A 20,840-nucleotide genomic window follows, 5' to 3' on the forward strand; every position below is an offset into this window, starting at 1 on the left:
TGTGGGTGTGTTTGTTTTTTATGCGGGTATCTGATAGAGAAAAGGGAAAAGGAAAGAGTGCACAAGCAAGAGGTAGAGGTTAAGTTTGCATGACTGCACTGTAGCCTCTTTCTGTCAGTGCACACACATAAGTGCATCTGTACCGTCATAGGTTTGTTCTACTTTAGCAGACCACCTATACACAAATACTAACTATAGATAAGATTAATATCCAGCCCAAAACTTGGTGTTACCAGATGGAAGCAGTTATCCAGTAATAATTTTATACGGTGCTGTTTGAAGTTCTTGCCGATATTTTTTAGGCAAATATTTCAACTTTGTTGCAAACGGCAAACAACATCGACACAAACACACTCATGCTAACTCACACAGTATGAGATGCCTTATCAACAATGGGCAGAAAGGAAATGTAATTAGAACCAAATAAGAAACCTTTTGTCAAGTGAAATCACAGGTATGAAAGAAAGGTCTCCACCCCTCCCACTACCACCACTGCCGCCCTTCTTTCTAACAACTCACCCCCTTTTACTTTCTTCTCTCTTCCAACTCACTCTTTCTGATACACTCTCTCTCCCTCTCTCTCTCTCTTCCCATCAATATCTCTCTCTCTCTCTCCATCATCAGCACTAAATTCCCATTGATGTTTCTTTTCTTCTGTTGTATCGATTGCTTCATGAGAAGGAGGGGAGGAATGTAGGAAGGGAAGAAGGGAAAGATGGCGTTATCTGTTAATTAATTTGTCCTGAAGCCGGCCGCCTATTAATCAGACAGATAAGAGGCATTGGATGGCTGAACGGCGCAGACAGGCTGGTGGGGAGGGAAGAGGGAGAGGTACACACACCAACGTACACACACAAACACAGACAGAGATACGCATGCAGAGTCCCGTGGAAACATGTATGGGAATGTATGCATACACACGGAATGCAAATATGCTGATGAGTTATGTACAAATGTGCAGTTTAAGCACACATATATTCACACAAGGACAAAAAAAATTTCACACACTGCACAAATCTGCTCACACACGCAGACACCATCCTGATAAAAATCATTGATGTGCCTCAATAAGAAAAGCTGCACTTTCAGCTCAATAAATTAATCACTGTGGTTTTAATTATTGGTGTTTTCTGTGTGTGTGTGTGTGTGTGTGTGTGTGTGTGTGTGTGTGTGTGTGTGTGTGTGTGTGTGTGTGTGTGTGTGTGTGTGTTGCACACATCTGTACACCTTATGTGTCATTAGGAGGATAGAGGACTATGCAAACAGCACTGTTAATATACAGACACTTTCCATATGAAGTTGACATTCACGGTATATTTGTGTATATGTGATTCAGTGTGTATTCTTGCATTTGTATGTTTGTGCCCACTTCTTGAGCCTTGTGTGCTCCTGTTGGTCCTGGACCAGATGCCACCAGAGGGAAGTGCGCAAATTGATGGAAATCTTAGTTCTGCCCTGAACACCTGAGTACCAAAAACACACACAAAGACAATTTAAAACCCACAACCAGTGACACCATTAAATGATATTAACCCCTCACTCATCTCGCCTTCTCTTCACTTGACCCCAGGGTTGAACAGATTCAATAAGTGTATGTGTGTTAATTTTAGCAATGCCAGTGCATATTTCCCCAGCCCACAATGAGTGGTGAAGTCCTAAGTACCCCCTAAAGACATCTGCCTCTGTGAATAAGGTGTGTGTGTGCGTGTGTGTGTGTGCACGAAGACCCCCCCTTAAGAAATTCACCTCTAATCCCTTCTGATGATTTCATTAAGTAGAAGAAGACACTGCCAGTTGGCAGTGATACTGCTCCCTTCACTGTGCCGTGTGTGAGTGTGCACGTAAGAGTGTATGCACGTGTGTGTGTGTGTGTGTGTATCAATCATACACATTTGGATTCTTTCCAGTTTGTTTCTATGCGTTCATGTTTATGTGTATGTGATATGAAGTGTGTGTTAAGAAATGTTAACAGTTGTAGATTGAATGAATTAGAGCGCATTACAAACAACAATAGCCTGCAACCTGGACATAATGAGACGCCTGCCATTACCAATCAACAAACTGTGAGATAAGAGCCCTTAATGTACATGCATGCGCAAAATACCAACACACACTCTGGCGCACCTAACATCTCAAGAGGAGGTTCTTCGCAGCAGATGTTACTGAAGAAATAGCTTCCTTCGCATCTGCCTGCTTCTCCTGGCATCATGCTTCACTCCAACACACATACACAAACACACAGTGGAGGGCTGCAGCGAGGTCTGACAGGTGTGCTTGCATGGCAAACTGTCTTTGCCTTGCCTATGAAGGCTCACGCTCACAAACACACACACACAGGCAGACAGGCAGGTGTGAATGGACAGGTGTGTGAGGAGAGGACAGCTGCGAAGAAAGGTGTGAGCAGGCAGGTGTTCCATTAAAGAGACAGACAGAAAGAGAAAGACTAAGAGGGATGGACCGCAAGTGAAGTGAGTGTAATCAAGAGATATGGCATGAGGAAGCAAAAACATCGCAATCAAAAAGCATCAAGCAGAAATATGAATCGTGTGTGTACTCACTGTCTGAAAAGAAATGAGTGAATGAAAGAAAGGTGAAAAGAGGTTCACAGTCATAGACAGACACTGATAGGTAAAAAGGAGACAGACAGATATACGTAGACATAGGCAAATAGGCAGACATGGATTGACACCGAAGAAAGCAGGAGTTTTGAGGCCATAGCAGCAGTTAGTGTGTGTGTATTTGAGCGGCGTAACAGCGATGGCCAGCATTGATCCTTGGAAGTTGTGGCAGGGAAAGATAAGGCCCGCCTTTCCCCAGAGAATAGCCCTGGGCATAAGAGGAAGAGGAGGAAGAGGAGAGGAGGTGGAGAACTCTAGTCAAGTGGATGGATTGAGGTTGGCCAAGAAGGGAGTGAAGCTGAGTCTTGAACCTAATACTAGCTCAAACACCTTTTAAACACAGCTGTTTTATTGCTTTTGAGTTAGTTCTGCTTTAAAAAATAAATAAATCCCAAAACAAAACCCACGTTAGAAAAACACACAGGATGCATTTTCCTCTTCGCAAAGGTTATATTTACTGAATTTTATTTTCTTTCTGAAAGATAGACTCCTTAACTCTTTGGTTTGTTCGGGTGGAAAAATTAAATTAACAATCTATGCTCTTGCTTTTCTTTTTGTCTCAATGTTTACCAGGTTTTTCCACACTGTCTCTGGCAGACCAGATGAGTCTCCTACAGAGTGCATGGATGGAAATCCTGATCCTACGCGTTGTCTACCGTTCACTGCCCTTTGAAGACAAGGTAAGCCTGTTTGTTTCTTGGGCTCAAGTGGCCACCTCTCGTAATGCATAACTCTAAACCGTAATGCAATCTATCCAAAGGGACTGACTTATTTTTGGAGTCATTCTCAAGTGGACATTTAAGAACATGCCAGTAAATCCAGTTCTTCTGTTTTGTCTCTTTGTAGTTGGTGTATGCTGAGGACTACATAATGGACGAGGACCAGTCGAAATTAGCTGGACTTCTGGACCTGAACAATGCCATCCTTCAGCTGGTGAAGAAATATAAATCTATGAAACTAGAGAAGGAGGAATTTGTCACTCTCAAGGCCATTGCTTTGGCTAACTCAGGTTGGAATTTGTTCACTCTCAGCTGATATTTTTGTCTGTCTCCACATTTGTGTTTTACTGGTGGAAGAGTTAATCCTAGGATTCCCAATCCCATGGGGCTCATTTGAGCTGAACTATCAGAGGACCGATTTCAGTATTCTGCATTCAAACAAACACACAACTGTGACGCAACCATGTTAACACATACTCTACTAGTCAAAAGTGTGTCAAATACTGTATGCATACATAGAAAAACACATGCTCAGTGCAAAAATAAAAACGTGTTTTTTAGTTGAACCTCACCACAACACAACGTGCCAATCCTTTTTGCAATTAGCATAGTCGTCTCTTCAGATGCCTGTTAAATAAGGTGAAATCATTAGAACCCAAAATCTGTCGATAAGGCCCCCTCTCTGATGTGTCCAGCTGCATCGACAGCTGACTGACACACGCGCACACACACGCACTCTCTCGCACACACACGCTTTCTTCCTCCCATGACCCGTCTTTTGAACTTTGTCTTGGAAGCTGGCCAGCTCTTCAGTACTCTTTAATTACAAGGGGGGAGCTGTCAATACAATGTGTTTAAATGGGAGAATGCAACGAGAGAGCTTTGAATAAGGAGGGAGGGGCCTTTTGTTCTGGTTGTGCCACTAAAGGCACGCATACACATATTTACATCCATAAATGTTCCTAAACTTTCAAAAAACATACATCTGGTTATTAGCACTCAGTGAAACATTTGTGTGTGCCATTGAAAAATGTTTGCTTACACACATACTTAGATACTGCTCTGCACATGCAGAAAATATTGACATGTTCTTCCTGTGGGCTTTGTGTGACAATCAATCTCTTGCCGCTGCTTGTGTGTGTGCATTTGTGTCCATCCATGTATGTGTTTCAGTTATTCTCTGAATACTGCTTACTGGAAGTTAAGGAAATTTATTGGTTATTTCAGCTGGACAACAGAGTTAAGAATCGTTATTATTTGGCAAACATCCAGTACATGGACAGGAAAATCTAATAGTAATAATATTTCATTGTTTTACAAAAGGAAATGGTGCTGACATTAGTCACAATGGCTCATTCAGCGATATTCTTTATTTTCCATATTTTTTAAAGCTCCCATCTATTATATATCACAAAATGCCGTCAAAGTGCAAGAAAACATCTTTCACGGGGCTTTATATTCAGCTATAATATTTTGAACTGTTCCTCTACATGTAAAGGCTCATTGTTTGCATAGGATTTTATCAACACATACCTTTGGTTTATTTTTGTAATTGCCTTTTTGTTTTCTTAATGTTCCATTTCGACACTGGCATGACGTGAATTTACTGGCCATGTAAACGGCCAGCTACAGCATGCTCTTCATTATGATGGAAATGTCAGGTTAGTAAACTCTGTCAAAAGCAGACATCGCTCTTAAGAAAATTCACATTTGAAATCGTCATTCTTTTAACTAATTGAAATTGAAATAGCTGACAGCCAAATAAGAACTTTGTATCATTGCCCAGACTCTCGAAATGCTCTTCAAGACAACAGAATGCTAGCATTAGCATTTTGAAGGGCACTGACACTAATTAATTCACAGGATGCTAATTGTGCATTAATGAAGCCAAGCCTTAAGAAATGTTAGCAAACGTGCCCCACATGTAAAGAAAGCTAAACTAGCCATGGGAAACAGGAGGCACATGTGGGGGTATGTGATTGTGTGTGTGTGTGTGTGTGTGTGTGTGTGTGTGTGTGTGTGTGTGTGTGTGTGTGTGTGTGTGTGATTCATTTATGTGCGACTGTGAATTGTGAGTTCCATGTTAACATGTTCGCTTTAACAGCCTTATGTACTTGTGCTCATTAACGTCTGCTGTTTTACTTGTGAGTTTACTGCGGGTCACAGCACAGGCAGAAGCCATGTCTACCAGCTTAAATACTAAACACACAATGCTAATCAAAAACAACGTGAAACTCATTAAACTGCAGTTTAGCTTCTGCCTATTCACTGCACAGCCCATTACAAATTCAAAAAAAAGAAGAAAAGGTTGGGGGGGGGGGGGTCTCCTCCATTCTGTATGGCATTAGCAGTCAATACTAATGTCATAATGACTTTATGGAATAAGTCTATATTTACAAAGTGGTACTGTATAAGTAAAAGTTAAATATATGGTCGTATTCTGTATATACAAAAAGAAATATCAACTTAACCTTAAACTTCGTTCCCCTGCCTCATCAATACCGTTAACCACTAAGGAAAATATCATCACAGAGAAAAGTTTCTAAAAGACTCAGACCAGTGGACCACAAGTAGAATATCTGAGGACCAATAGAAGCTGATTTTTCTATTGATCCTCACAGAATCCGACCCACTGACCAGTCTGGTCCTGCATACTGATGCATGCATTATACTCGATAGATCCAGCTCAGTGTATTTGATTGTGCTAGTCCGATTGTGTGCACATCTGTGTGTATGTGGCTTTGCAGGCACATTTTATGTTGATTTTATTTCTCTGAACAATATAATTTATATATTTCATACTTGTTCCAATTCCCATCTGTGCACGTGGATGATGTGAGCATGTGTGCCTGGGAAAGCTAGTGTGTTTAACAAGTACCCAGTGGGAAGTATTTGGTTGAACTGCAATATCCTTCACTAAAAGCTTCCACCAATGGCAGGCAACAAAAGCACATACACAACACGAGACCTCCAAACAGCTAAAATGCTTCTGCTTAGGAGTATATGCATGTAGTTTAACCACTTGTATAACTGACTTTACAGATGTAAAAAAGTAAACATATAAAAGTGAAGTGTATAGCACACAGTGGACTTAGAAGGTCATTACAAAAGATCATACTGTGTTAATGTAGAACTCCACGCAGCTGACAGAGCTTACATGGAGAGCAGGCATCAGACTGTGTCATCCTTTCTGTCCACACCTGCAATGTCTGTGTGTGTCTTTACACACCCAATCATATGTCTAAGCAAATCAAATGTTTTGTAGGTGTGTGTGGGGGTGGTGTTGTTGGTAGGTGAGTGGGGGAGCGAGCTATCAATAGTTGTCTTGTGATTATTATTTAACATGCATGTAGCTATTGATCGTAGACATTGATCGGAGGTTGGGAGCTAAAGGCCAGCTCACATTAAGACCTTGCCTCCCTTAGGGGCAATATGGAGCATTATTATTGAGGGACATCATCGGGCTTTACTGCCACTGCTAAAACACACCTTACATGCCAGCTCAAAGAGAGATTACAGATGTGTGCAACCGCATACTCCTTCAACTCCCTCCTGCACCACCATATCACCCCCTACACACACAGACACACACAAACTCTCATGTGTTCCTTCATCTCTTGATCATTCTACAAGTCTGTCTGTTTTTTTCTCCACCCACTTGTCTCTTTGTCTGGCCATTCATCACTCCCACAGATTTGCACTTTGAAGGGAGGGAATAAAGGGAATATATAAACCCTGTTTTTGGATTGTTTTTTGAATCTTTGTGTGTTTAAAAGTACTAAGGAATAGGGCTACATTTGTAACTGTTCCTTTAATGCCACTAAATCAGGTTTTTGCTAAATGCACAAAGTATTTCTGCACTTTTTACAGTAGGCATGGAAATCATGAGTCGATAGAATTTATATTGATAGTATTTTCAGCCTGCACCTGCGATGCTCAGGAATATTTTCACTTTGTTTCTGCGTAGATGTTTAGTTTAATCTTTAGCACTTCTCTCCCCTCACTCACAGCAGACAATGGTGGCACGGATACAAGTCTACACTGCTGAAAACATCTCAGAGAGTTGTGGGAGAGTTTTGCAGGATCTGCTTCACATTAGCAGGCTTGACTTACTTTTAAAAAGTCCACTTTTTCATGCAATATTTCTTTTTTATCAACAGCAACAAAACAGTTATGTCACATTTCCCACTTTGGTTGAAATACAGTTCAGTAGATGTGGATATTATTATACAAAATACTTCAAATTTTTAGTCATACATTGTCTGTCCTCTTACTCCAGACTCCATGCATATTGAAGATGTGGATGCAGTACAGAAGCTCCAGGATGTGCTTCACGAGGCCCTGCAGGACTACGAGGCTTCCCAGCACCAGGAGGATCCCCGTCGGGCAGGCAAGCTGCTCATGACCCTCCCCTTGCTCCGCCAGACCTCCACCAAGGCTGTGCAACACTTCTACAGCATCAAGCAGGATGGCAAAGTCCCAATGCACAAACTCTTTTTGGAGCTGCTGGAAGCCAAGGTCTGAGGACAGGGACTAGATGGAAGGACAGCTAGAGTCTGATCCACCTGGGCTTCAACTCGAACTCTGAACATCAACTTTGAATGACCTCTTGCTCTTCTACGCGCACTCTCACAGATACATGCACACACACACTCTCACACACACACAGAAATAGGAAGTTTGTCTGCTGACACATTTCCCTATAAATAGACGCTATCCAGACCTCTCACCTGAACTTGAAACACCACGTCTTTGACAAAAGGGTGTTGACTTGATGATCTTTTTTGGAGGAAGACGGTGACAGACTGTGTAACTCCCATTTATCAATGGAAGACGATATTTGCTAAGAGTAACTTAACAGTTCTCGCAGTGACTCCAAACACTGACGATGACAAACACTTATGCATTTAATAACAATTAGGATGTTATTAATGACAAACGCTTAAATGAGGACACGTTTAAAAGACACTGAACAGTCTTCTTTTTAGCTCTGAGAGACTGTAAGACTGCACTCGTGTCTCCTTTCCCCCTCCTGTTTCCCTCAGAGTTTTTTAGCGTTCAAGAAGAAGACGAGTGGACAAAAAACGAACACTTAGGAGGTGTTAATGACATTTATTGTTGAAGTACATGTACAATGAAATTTGAATCAATGGACAGAAAGAAAAGAAGAGGAGATTTGCCCTGCCAAAGAATGGAATCATCCATTCAGAGGATGCCAGCAAACTTTACTGTCATAACCCAAAACCATTTCTGTTTTGATCTGCCAGTGGTTTTCAGTCCTGGGCCTCAAGAGTACTGCTGGTTCTCTCTTCCTGTAATTATTAAATTGTTTTCTGGGTATTATGAAAACCAGCAGCGCTTAAGGTTTTACGGAAAAGCATTGGAAACAACTGCTTTAAACTCTTTCTGGTTCTCCCTAAATTCAATTTCCTGGTTTCCCATGACTCCCCCGCTTCAAGTACAACTTTACTGTTTGCTGTATTTGCTGACGACTGGTCATCCTGGCCTCTCAAACCTGTCTTGCCATAATATCAATGTCTGTTCACTTGGCAAAGCTAAAAATTGTTTCATATATTCTAACCACATGAGGTGTGATTAATTCGCAGAGTTTAAAAGTATACATATGACTTCTTAGTTGCTAACAACAGAATACAATTTGATTGAAACTTCATAAAATTGTCAAAGATACATGGCTAACAAACAAATGTGGGCTGAGTTCACATTCTGTGTATAGTGTATAATCGATGAAAAACACCTCTTGTGTTCAGACGTGTATTTGAACAATTTTTAGCAGTTTTGTGGCCCTGATTTGCAGCTCTTCACATACCAGTCAGTAGGGATTTAAGTCTATCAACGTGCCATTAGTAGTCCAACCCAAGCTCATTAGCCACACTCCAAAAACTCAAAAGTCTCACCTCTGTATTACCCTCCTCATCCCGTTGTGTTCACGACTACCAGCTCATCTCCTGTGTCAGTACAGAGATATTCTTGTGACTCATTCAGGGAGTGTAGGGGGAGCCGCAGTCACTCGGCGCAATTCAAACCAGAAGGAAAGGTGTGCTGACAAAACTGACTGAAGAATACGTATTGTTGCTTTAAAACTCCTCGATCTTTTTTCTTAATTTCTACCTTGAAAATAATCTTAGTGATGATACCAATATTAGGGTTGTAAATAATTGTCATCCTGTATATGACATATAACATGGCTTTGTTTTTGTTATTAATATTGTCTTCTTAAAACTGAATCAATCAATATGTCTTTCCTTTTTTCTATCAGCTTGACCACTTTCAGCAATTATCATATATATATATATAAAAATATAACAAGTAATAATGTATTAACAAATCAGCGTTTATCTTAGAAACTCTGAGCAATAGTGGTTTTCAAGGAGGGGTTTGTGTATATGGACTAAGTCTGCAATATTAACATTACATGCCAGTCTTAAATTCGGGAGAAAGGGGGATGAGGATTTGGAGGAGAATGTGTCGCTTCTCTTTCTCTCTGTGTAACTTGCCATAAGCTATTAGATAACAGTCACTGGGCATTTCCTTTCATGACCGTTAAGAAGAAAAATACAACCCAGGAATCTATTCACTTAAAAGCTGTGTAAAGGTTGCAACTGGGAGAAGTAATACAAGCAAATAAAAACAAAAAGATCCAGCATCCAATTTGCAATTATCACCTTCTGAAGTCCGCACCTTTCATGTGACCAGGCTTTTTTTGCATTGACATTTGATCTGATTGAACCAGGACAATTCTTGTAGTGAAAAAAACACTTAGATAGTACACAATTTTCTCTCATTTGTGGCTTGAGGTGCAATTCTTTTGGACATGTGACTGAGTGTGGGGACCATGAGAGTACCTTGACTAAATTTAAATCTTTGCTGAGGGGTACAATGGTGCTAGCAAAATCAAAATGTCCTGTTACCTCACTACCCCATTTCCTGAAACACTTGATTTTTTTTGAGGAGTTGAAATTATGAAAGCTTTTAGCCTACGTACAACAATTACCGTATTATGTCATTTAAATCAGCTTCTGTATAAATTGATCATGGGACGCTAATTACCTCAGCTGAATACAACAGTAATTTATATAATTTAACATTGATCATTTGTAAAAAAAAAAAAAAAAAAGAATAGGTAATGTTGCTTGTTAAAAATTCTGACCCTTTCTGAATTTTAGACAAAAAATGGAAACGCTGAGCTGACAGGCAGCTGTCTTACAAAGAGACACTAATTTTATGGTTAAGTAAAACTGCATACAGTGTGGTTGAGTTATCACAGCTTTAACAGGTAAAAAGTTGATGGATTTTTTTTTAAATATATATATATATATATTTATGCACTTTCTAAAGCCAAGTAAGGATGCCAAAATGTGTATTTTACATGACAGCGTAATCTAATATAAAATGGCAACTTGTCACAGCTGAGGAGTGCTGCAGTTTAAAAGTAGTTGATCTCTAACATCACACTTTCAGTATCAGCCATCAGTATTATTAGTAAGGGGTATTTTCTCAGCCTTCTTAAACATTGTATATTGTAAATTATACAGATTATAATTCTAACATAAGACATTTTATTGGACACAAAATGAAAAAAAAATGGAAAAAAAATGTAGTTCAACCTGTGTGTTTCATGTTTGCTGTTTTTTCTATCAAGGAAAAAAATCTCTCTTTGGTTCATCTCTTTTCTTTTAGGTCTTTTTTTTTATGTTTGAACTTTTTTCTCCTCTGATGAGTCCTCTAAGGCGTTGCTGTGTACTTTTTCTTGTGGTGATTCCCGTTCTTGTGCTGTGTGCTTCTTCTTTAGACAACACAGAGTAGAGTAGAGGCCATGTTGTCTATCTGTCTGTCGGATCAGTCCGCCGGGGGTCTGGGCACCGGATTCTCTCACAATGAACCGAATCGTATATAAGGCTCTTCTGCTAGAAATTTAACTAGACCACCAGGATCAAATTACAGTATCCATCTTTACCAAACTATACATAAATAATTAAATATTTAGTATCTAAATGAAGAAACACCTTAACAAGTATTTAAAAAGGGATCATTTGTGTAACTTTCCTGTAGATTGAACAGTATATTGTATATCTTTAGGTTAAATAAAGCTGAAATGAAAAGGACATTTGAGTAATTCAGAACTGTAGGTGACTCTTTTTTGATAAACTCGCTGTACATAACTGCCTTCCATACAGCTCAGCGAAGTCATTATCTTTGCTGTTTTCAGGCAAAAAGAGAAAATACTAAACCAATTTTTTTTTCGTCCCTGTTTCCTGGAAAATATCTTGCTTTACAATAGACAGTGAAAAACCTGTGTGGCTTGATGGGAAAGACATGTTTTAAGAAACATGTCTAATTAGCACTCGCTGCTGCTCTTTACCATATATTCATTGCATTGTGGGGCACCAGGTTTTGCAAAATTCATATTGAAACTCAAATTTTCCCCAACTTGAAATAACATGTGATTACCCTACCTGCTAAAATAAATTTCTGGATCCATACGCTGTGATGCAAACACCATGATTTCAAATATTCTAGTGTTCAACAAAGGTTTTAACACATTTTTAAAAACATGATTATACAGAAAAAAAGGTTTCACAAGTAGGAATACGCGATATTTTTATGGTCAAGCTTCGAATTGCATAACAACAAATGTATTTTGACTGTAACATAGAAAAGTGTCCCCCTGGAAAAAAGGATGGTATTCATTACCACCAACTGTACATTATGCCACATACAACAAATGGAAGAAAGGTGCTCTTTTTCTTACTCTTGTTTTCTGTTGCTGTTTATTTCTTTGTCAGTTGCCCAAAAATTGTGCGTACTCCTAAAACAATTCACTAAGAAAGCTGTTCAAGTGATTAATGCAAAGCTGAATCTGGTTAGTAACCACGTTTGACATTCATATTAAACGTGATTCACAATGATGCCATTTTATTTTGTTTACTGCTGTCATTTCAGATGACGAATGCTAAATTTGACCAGGAAACATTTTTGGAAGGGAAACTATGTATTTTGTCCAGAGGTTTTGATGTAATCTGCTGCTCATAGCCACAATATGATTTAATTGTATTTTTTCTTCTTGTTAAAAAGCAATATTTTGAAGACTGTACAATTATGAGGCAAGTGTTGCACATGTCGGGTCATAGATCCAAATACTAAATAATCTATTAGAATGATTCTGTCATTAGTGTTAACAAGGAAAGGCAAGGAGAAGGAAGGAGCAGCTGGGTTTTTGCAGAGCCACTGGTACAAACCATTTGAGCTGTTTTCACTTTGGACATCAAGTTATTGCTCTAATATGGATCAATTAGTTGCGACCACTTCACGTAAACAGTAGATTAGCTTGAACAGAATGATGACTTATTGAGCCACAGTAACAAAGCAGGTTTGTCCACTTTCCATGGCTGCCCCTGAAAATTGCACATAAACAGTGTTTATCTACAACTCTGCAGTGTATGGTCATTTAGTTGTATTTAGTCCCCAGGTGCAAACGCCACCCGTGCTGCAGCTTACCCTGCAGCCTGAATTTGCAAACATGAAGAATATATTTAAGAAAGGGAGAACGTTTGGGAACATTTGGATGAAAGGGAAGAACAAAAAGACCCTTGAGTGGTGAAGAAGAGTTGATGAAAGACGTCCCTGTAGTGTTATTTAAAAACATGTCCGTAGGTTTTAGATGTGCTTCACATCATTAAATGAGAAAAAAAAAAGACAAACAATTACCTGTATATTTTTGTGATGTGTATCATACAAGTGTGCTCAAACAATAATGTCCATTCGTGTAAATGTATTTATTTCACATTGTATATATTGTTCAATGCAAAAAGAGAGACCTATGATTCTGTAACTTAAACTACTATGGGTTAAAACATTACATGTGTTACTCCAGACTATGCCTTTCAGGATTATTACAGTAGAGCAATATCAATTAAAAACCAGGCTTCCAGTTTTGACATCTGTCTTGTGTCTGATTCCTGATTCTTAATCTTGTGTCTGTTCCTTGATTGTTTTATACACACAGCAACATGTGCATTTAAGCACGTAGACAGCCGAGCATCAGAATAAGCTAAGAAAGATTGATTTAAGTGAATTTCTACATGGCATGGTGGTGGGCACCAGACAGGTATATGAGTATTTTAGAAACTGCATATTTATTGAGATTTTACTACACAATCCTCTCTAGGGTTTATAGAAAATAGTCCAAAAAAATATCCAGTGAACCGCAGCTCCCTGGGCTTCAAGCTGATATGGAGGCAACAGTAACTCAAATAACTACTCATAACTTGTGACCAAGGTATGCAAAAGAGCATTTCTGAACAGTCAGCCTTGAAGTAGATAAACTACAGCAGCAGAAGACCACACTATATGCAACTAAGAACACTAAACTGAGGCTACAATTCACACAGTGTCACTAACATTTTGGTGGTGTTGCATCATGGATCTGCAGCCGACAAATCTGCAGCAACTGTGTGTTCTGTCTGCTGTCATGTCAATAAGGACTAAAATCTCTGAGGAATTTTTCCAGCACCTTGTTGAATCTATATCATTAAAAATCTGTTATGAAGGTAAATCAGGATCCTCTAGTTACAAAAAGAAGTCTGGATGCCTAAAAATAAAGAAATCCCCCACTTCTCACTTCATTTATTTTCTCAGTAAACACTTTAAATGTAAGGTCTCAATCATAAGTTTATAGCCTTGTTTATAGAATAGAATAGAATAGAATAGCCTTTTATTGTCATTGTACATCTACAACAAAAATATGGATGGTCCACACCAACTGTGCAGGAACAAAATTTAAATACTAAGACAGCATGAATAAATAACAAACAGGAGAAATATATACAATCAATTGGAATATATACAAAACAAGAAAAAGGGACACATTGGAGAACAAAGTGCTTGGAAGTAGCGTAAAGGACTTGGTCTTAGTATAGTCTGTATGTTAGTGGCCTGAGTGATGAGGTTACTCAGACCATGGCTGAGACCGGTGAGTGTGGGGAGACAGTGTTTGTTACCAGTCCAAATGGCCCAGGGAAAGAAGCTGTTTGTGAGTCTGGAGGTGCCGACCAGAGGGCAGCGGGTCAAACAGGTAGTGGGCGGGGTGCAAGGGGTCACCTGTGATGGCCCTGGTTTTTCTGAGACAGGAGGATCTGGTGATGGCCTCCAGGGGTGGCAGAGGGCATCCAGTGATTTTTTGGGTGGCGTTAAACACCCTCTGTGCAGCCTTCCTGTTCTCAGTAGTGGCCCCTGCGTACCAAACACCCACGCAGAAGGAGAGCGTGTTATCCACTAAGGAATGGTAGAAGGCCAGCAGCAGCTTCCAGTCCAGGTTCTTCCTCAGGACACGGAGGAAGCGCAGTGGATGTTGGGCCTTCTTTACCAGTGCATTTGTGTTGCGGGGCCAGGTAAGATCAGCAGATATGCATAAGAACTCGTAAGAAGTGACTTCTTACGCATGTACCAGTGTCTTACATGATGGCTTCGTCTAGTCAACCAACACCATCCTCATGTAGCTCTTCCTGTTCTTCCAGATGGCTCACCACTCTGTGAACGGTGATGTTGATGGCATCTTCCCAGGACTGAATTGCTCGGTAAGCAAACTGGTGGGAGTCAAGGGAGGGGGGTAGACAGTCTCTGATGTGTTGACACACAATCTGCTTGAAACACTTCACGGCTACAGATGTGAGGGCTATAGGTCTGTAGTCATTGAGGCTGCCTATAACAGTCTTTTGGGAATGATAGTGGAGACTTTCAGACAGGTGGGAACGGTGGCATGAGTCAGGGAAAGTTGTTGTCTGTGAGGAAGCCCTCTATCCTCCTCCTGTAGGCCTTCTTGGCCTGTTTGATTCCCTCCTCAGGTTCGCTCTGGCAGTGCTGTATAGAGACCTGTCCCTCAGTCTGAAGGCTGAGTTGTGAATTTTGATCAGAGCCTATACTTCACTCGTCATCCAAGGTTTTCAGTTAGGATGGTTTCAGTCACTGTCACATTGTCTACACAGCACTTAATGTAGAAAAGGACAGACTGAGTGAAGGTCTCCAGGTCTACTGTCCCATTAAGGGTAAAATAGACAAAGAATTTTACGTTTTTTTGTGGGGGAGTTTTCAAAAAACCAAGATAACGCTACCAAAATACAAAAGTCAATATCAAACATGACTGACAGCAATCAACCTTACAAGTTATTACATCAGAACTTAGATCAAACTAGTCAACTGGAGTTCCACAAGAGGAAAAATCTAATCCAGTTCACAAAGACAACAAAGAAGAGGACACAAAGATTGTTGCCAGCATCGCTCATGGTCGGCCCTCCACTCTGAAGTCCACTATGGTCTCCACTTTAACTATCTACTAGACAGATTAGCTAACTGTCTTTAAATATTGTATGTAGAATGCTATGTACAAGCTCAAAAACGGTGATCTTCACAGTAGAACATATTTGTTATTCAGAATCAATATCATCATTACAGTAACGATGATAGCACTTTTTAATGTTACAGTCTGATGAAGTACAGCATTACAAAGTCACTATCCTTTGCAATTGTCTTGCTTTGTTTTAAATTGGATTGAAGTGTTTTGCTGAAAGGAACTACAGCAGTGGCAGCAGCAAGGCAAGGGTGGCATTAATATTTAATTTGGCAAACACTATTTTATCCATCCTCTAGTGTATTAAAGAATCTGAGAACAACCTCACATTTTAGAACCATAGACCACTATCATCCATTACAGAGCTGCTTTTTGTTACTAATCCCTAAAAATAAGAAAAATGAAATATAAAAAAAGATAAAGAGTGATAGAAAGGCAAAAGCAGGGAGAGTAGGAGGAGGGAAGAGAAAGTAGTAACAGCTTGCTTCTGTGGGTGGCTAACTACTGTCCATTCTGAATGGCCAGATCTGCTCTTGCCAAGGGCGCTACACACACACACACACACACACACATACATGGATTAAGACATGCTGTGTAAGAGTAAAAAACAAACATAAGCTGTCAAGATTGCATTTTTTGTGTGTTTTAAATCATTAGCTTCTGCACTTTTAAACTTTTTTTTCAGACATTCTTTTTTTCTTACTTGTCCACCATTACTTCCTTTTATTCCCTTTCTTGTTGTCACATTTACACCTCTTAGTTCTCTGTTTCTAGCTCTCTAGCCCCCCCCCCCCCCCCCCCCCAATAGCCAGCAGCAGTAAATGGGATGCAGAGGCCAGATATTTAATGTAGCAAAGAGCCATGAAGCGTTTTAAGAAGCCTTTTCCTAACAGGGGGAGCCCTGACCTGCAGGCAAATATTTTTCAACCAGATGACATAAGAAGATATTAGTGGAAAGAGACCGATATATTTATTTCTTTTTTTTCTTCTCTCTTTCTGTGATTTCCTCTTGTGCTTTTCTATTTGGGCTGCTGCCTGGTCATTCAGCCCACTGCACATATGTTTTATTTTACTTGCTTTTCTTTTGGAGTTCATTTATTTTATTTTATCTTTGATTCATTATTATGATACGATAAAAGCTACTTGAGCATTTCAGCTGCCGAGGGGCTCTTATCGTTAACCTTGTGGAACGCATGTAAGAGTGAGTTCCACACGTCGCATCGCTAATGGCCAACTTAACTCCTTTCTTCTCCTCCTCCACCTTCTGGCTTCATCTATATCTTTCCTGCCATCTCTGTCCTTTTGAAAGTGCTGTTCATCTCTTCATCATGCTTCTTCACTACCTCCTCTTTTCCCTCATAAACTCCTGCTGTATTTGCTTTAAACTCTTTTTTTTCCCTATTTTCTCAGTTTAGTATTCACATTGGCTACTTTCTTTTTCTGTGCATGAAAATAAAACTCAGCATTGGTCTGTTTTACTCTGCTCAGCATAACTGACTAATAAATGACACAGGTTTTTTGAGACTGTTGAACTTAAGCTAAAAGGGGGCTCTAACCCTGATCTGTCACTGTTGATAACTGTGATAAGCTGTGCTTTTTTCAGCACTTTAAAGCTCAGCTGTCTGTTAGGACTTTCTCACTATAAGTGACTTGTCCATTGCAAACATTTTTGGGGGTCCCACTGAGTTAAACTTTCAGCCCCATTTCATTTGCCATTTACCTGCATAAAGTTTCACTGTTATGCTAGTGATATACAGCTATAACTGCCCATAAGACCTAATGACACCATTAGTCTAGACAGTTCTAGAAAGTGCCTTAAAGATATGAGGTGTTGAAAGTTGCCAGTATTTGCATAATGCACATTTTACTGTAAATGGGTACATTTGAAAAAATGGACACTGGGACTTAATGATTGAGAAAATAGCTTGGTCGTAGTGGCAATATTAATCAAGTACAGAAACACTAACATTTTTTAAGATTCAAGGTACAGTTCATTGAATCAATATTGCAAACTCAAGTTTAACCCAGTAAGATAACCTGTGCTGAAGCTGCAGAGGAGAAAGAAGCAAATCCTGTGCCTTTAGATGTCTATAAATGTTATTACACACACTTCTAGTGTGTACAATACAAAATGACTTGAATGTAAGTATTTCCATGTTTCCATTGTGCATAAATTTATTGTTTCTGGACAGTGTTTGGGTTTTTTTTAAATCACCTTCTTGTGCACTCATACAACTTAAGTTTAGCCACCATTAGCTGTCCCCAGCAAAATGTCCCAAGCAGCAAGTAAAACACGATGGCTGGGTGACGGTGAGGAGGAAGTGTAGCCCTAAATAGAAGCCCCCAGCCCCCGTTTATGTCTCTCGTTTTTCCTCACTTGGCAACACACTGGCTGAGGAATAAACTCTGTTGACTGGCAATGTTTTGAGACATGTGAAGCTAGAGACACCAGCAACCATAGTGAATTGTCTTCCAGGGAAAAGGGGAGGCAATGCTGAAGGAAACCTGAAATTCCATAAAATTATGAATCACATCGGCAGTAATAACATCCATTTATGGCAATCAGAGGTCACTAAAATGTATATTAAATCTGTGTGTACCGTTGCCAAAACAATGTCGGACACTGTCGCTTTCTCTGGTCCACTTGCCAGTTGGACCAGGAGTGACATGTTTAGCTGCATGTTCTCTCTAAACTGCTGTGTGTCCAAAACATTATATGGGCTTTATAGACAATTGGGAAATTTTCTGAAGAAAACCTGGTCTTGTGTGGAGTCCTCGAAGCACAGGCTAAGGAGAGGCAGTAGCAGCAATCTTCCACTCCAACTTATTAATCAACCAAAGACCCAGTTTTAAATGAAGAAGAAGAAGAATTCAAGTCACTTTTCTTTCAGAGCTCCTTAGATTACCCTGACCTGGATGACTGAGAACCTACACAGAGATTACAGAAACAGCATTAGTGAAGGTTACAAATGATCTTCGTATGGCCTATGACAGTGGACTCATCGCTATGCTTGTCCTACTAGACCTCAGTGCAGAGTTCGATACTGTTGACCCCAATATTTTATTACAGCGATTATAGCATGCTCTGTGCTGCAGTGTTGTGAATAATACCACTAATAGATTCCTGTTTGTTTCCATAAATGGAGAGTCCTCTTCAAACACTAAGGTTAATTATGGAGTTGCACAGAGTTTCGTGCTACAACTAATTCTGTTTACATATCACACATTTTCACTGCTATGCAGATGACACCCAACCTTATCTATCCATGAAGCCAGATAACACACATCAATTCATTAAACTGCAGGAAAGCCTTAAAGTCATAAAGACCTGGATGACCTCTAATTTCAAGCTTCTACATTCAGATAAAACTGAGGTTCTTGTACTTGTCCCCAAAATCTTAGAATTATGGTATCTAACTAGATGCTTTGGGGGCGATTGTAGCTCAAGAGTTGGCAGTTCGTCTTGTAATTGGAAGGTTGCCGGTTCGAGCCCTGGCTTGGACAGTCACGGTCGTTGTGTCCTTGGGCAAGACACTTCACCTGTTGCCTACTGGTGGCGCCAGTGTTCGTCAGCCTCGCCTCTGTCAGTGTGCCCCAGGGCAGCTGTGGCTACAATGTAGCTTGCCATCACCAGTGTGTGAATGGGTGGGTGGCTGATTGTGTAAAGCGCTTTGGGGTCCTTAGCGACTAGAAAAGCGCTATACAAATACAGGCCATTTACCTTTGTCTCTAATCAGAGTGTGACAAATCTTAGGTTTTGTTTTTGATCAGGATATGCCATTCAATGCGCATACTAAACAAATATGAAGGAATGCTTTCTTCCATTTGTGCAATATCTCTACATTTAGAAAAATCCTGTCTTAGAGTGTTGCTGAAAAACTAGTTCATACATTCATGACTTTTAGGTTTGACTACTTTGTTATTATCAGGATGTCCTCAAAAGCTCCCTGAAAAGCTCCTCAGTATTCACTCTGTTGTTTCTATCCCCAGTCTGCTGCTTGTTTCTGTGTTTGTTTATCTCTGTCTTTGTGTCAAGCTTGCATGTCCTTGTCCGAGTCTTGGTGTGCATCCCTCATCCTGTTTTATGTTGACAGTTCCTCAACCCATGCACACTGCGTTTAGTTTTGCTTCCCCTAATTCGTTATGCCTTATTTGTCCCTCCTGTATTCCCATGTGTCTACACCTTTCCTAATCACCCTCATGTGTATATATTGTGTCAGTTCCCTTTGTCCCTCGCTGGAACGTCAATTCTTCTCCCTCCATGTTTCAGGTTTCAGGTGTCATGTTTCATGGTCCATGCACACAGAGATCATGACCGTTTCACCCATACAGGCTTCTCTTCAGTGACTCCCTGTTAATTCTAGAATCAAATTTAAAATCCTTCTTATCACATACAAGTTCTTGAGTAATCAGACGCCAGTAGAGCACTTCTCTCTCAGATTGCTGGTTTGCTTTTAGTTCCTGGGGTATTTAAAAATAGAATGGGAGGCAGAGCCTTCAGCTTCCAGGCCCCTCTTCTGTGGAACCAGCTCCCAGTTAGGATTTGATTTGGAAAGAAACTTAAAATGTTATCCCCATCGAGGCTTGTCTCCTGGTAGGGGAAGACCTTGTACCTTTTCAGAAATCTGTGATTTATTTTCTAATGTGGAAAATTCAAGTATCACAGTTACACAAACTGACTTCTATATGCAGACCTCATACTGGAAATTTTAGAGGGCTTTTTGTTGTGTTTGAGAAGAAGTCTGGATGTGATTTTCACCCCCTAATCTAGTAACAAGCAGGGTAGGTCTCCAAGGATGACCATATCTGTTTTAAACTCAAAGTCCTGTAAAGTGCTAATGTGTGGCAGCTTTGCACTGATCACACCAACAATGGTGTTTCGAAGGCCAGTTTTGGTGCTATTTAACCTCACACACACAGACATACATATATGTGCATGTGTGCGGACGTTTGTGTGTATTGCTCCACTATATGTGTGTGTTTTATTCCTGTATCCCAGTATATCAGTGGTGGAGTTCCCTTGGGTTTCACAGGCCTAGTGACACAGACTCACGGTGGTAATGGCCTTTCGAAAACATCAAACTCCCCTGACATACACTCGAAAAGAAACAGATAAAGAGACCAACACTCCAATATGAG

The 20,840-nt window shown here is 40.1% G+C and overlaps 1 protein-coding gene across 7 annotated transcripts in view; it reads left to right on the forward strand.

The window, feature by feature from the left end:
- Nucleotides 1-13,286, forward strand: part of esrrga (estrogen-related receptor gamma a) — a 180,353-nt gene extending 167,067 nt beyond the window's left edge. For all 7 annotated transcript variants that reach the window (XM_086282193.1, XM_086282046.1, XM_086282116.1 and 4 more), the window contains 3 exons: nt 3,192-3,298; nt 3,465-3,627; nt 7,617-13,286. In XM_086282193.1, coding sequence (XP_086138319.1) covers nt 3,192-3,298; nt 3,465-3,627; nt 7,617-7,861 — 515 coding nt within the window. In that variant the 3' untranslated portion in view covers nt 7,862-13,286. The remainder of the gene's footprint in view (nt 1-3,191; nt 3,299-3,464; nt 3,628-7,616) is intronic.
- Nucleotides 13,287-20,840: the final 7,554 nt, after the last annotated feature.

Source organism: Aulonocara sp. 'chitande type north' Nkhata Bay, linkage group LG1, assembly GCF_057382095.1.
Source record: "Aulonocara sp. 'chitande type north' Nkhata Bay isolate Kocher_YH1m ecotype deep benthic linkage group LG1, A_spYH_male_GT1.1, whole genome shotgun sequence".
Classification (NCBI taxonomy): Eukaryota; Metazoa; Chordata; class Actinopteri; order Cichliformes; family Cichlidae; genus Aulonocara; species Aulonocara sp. 'chitande type north' Nkhata Bay.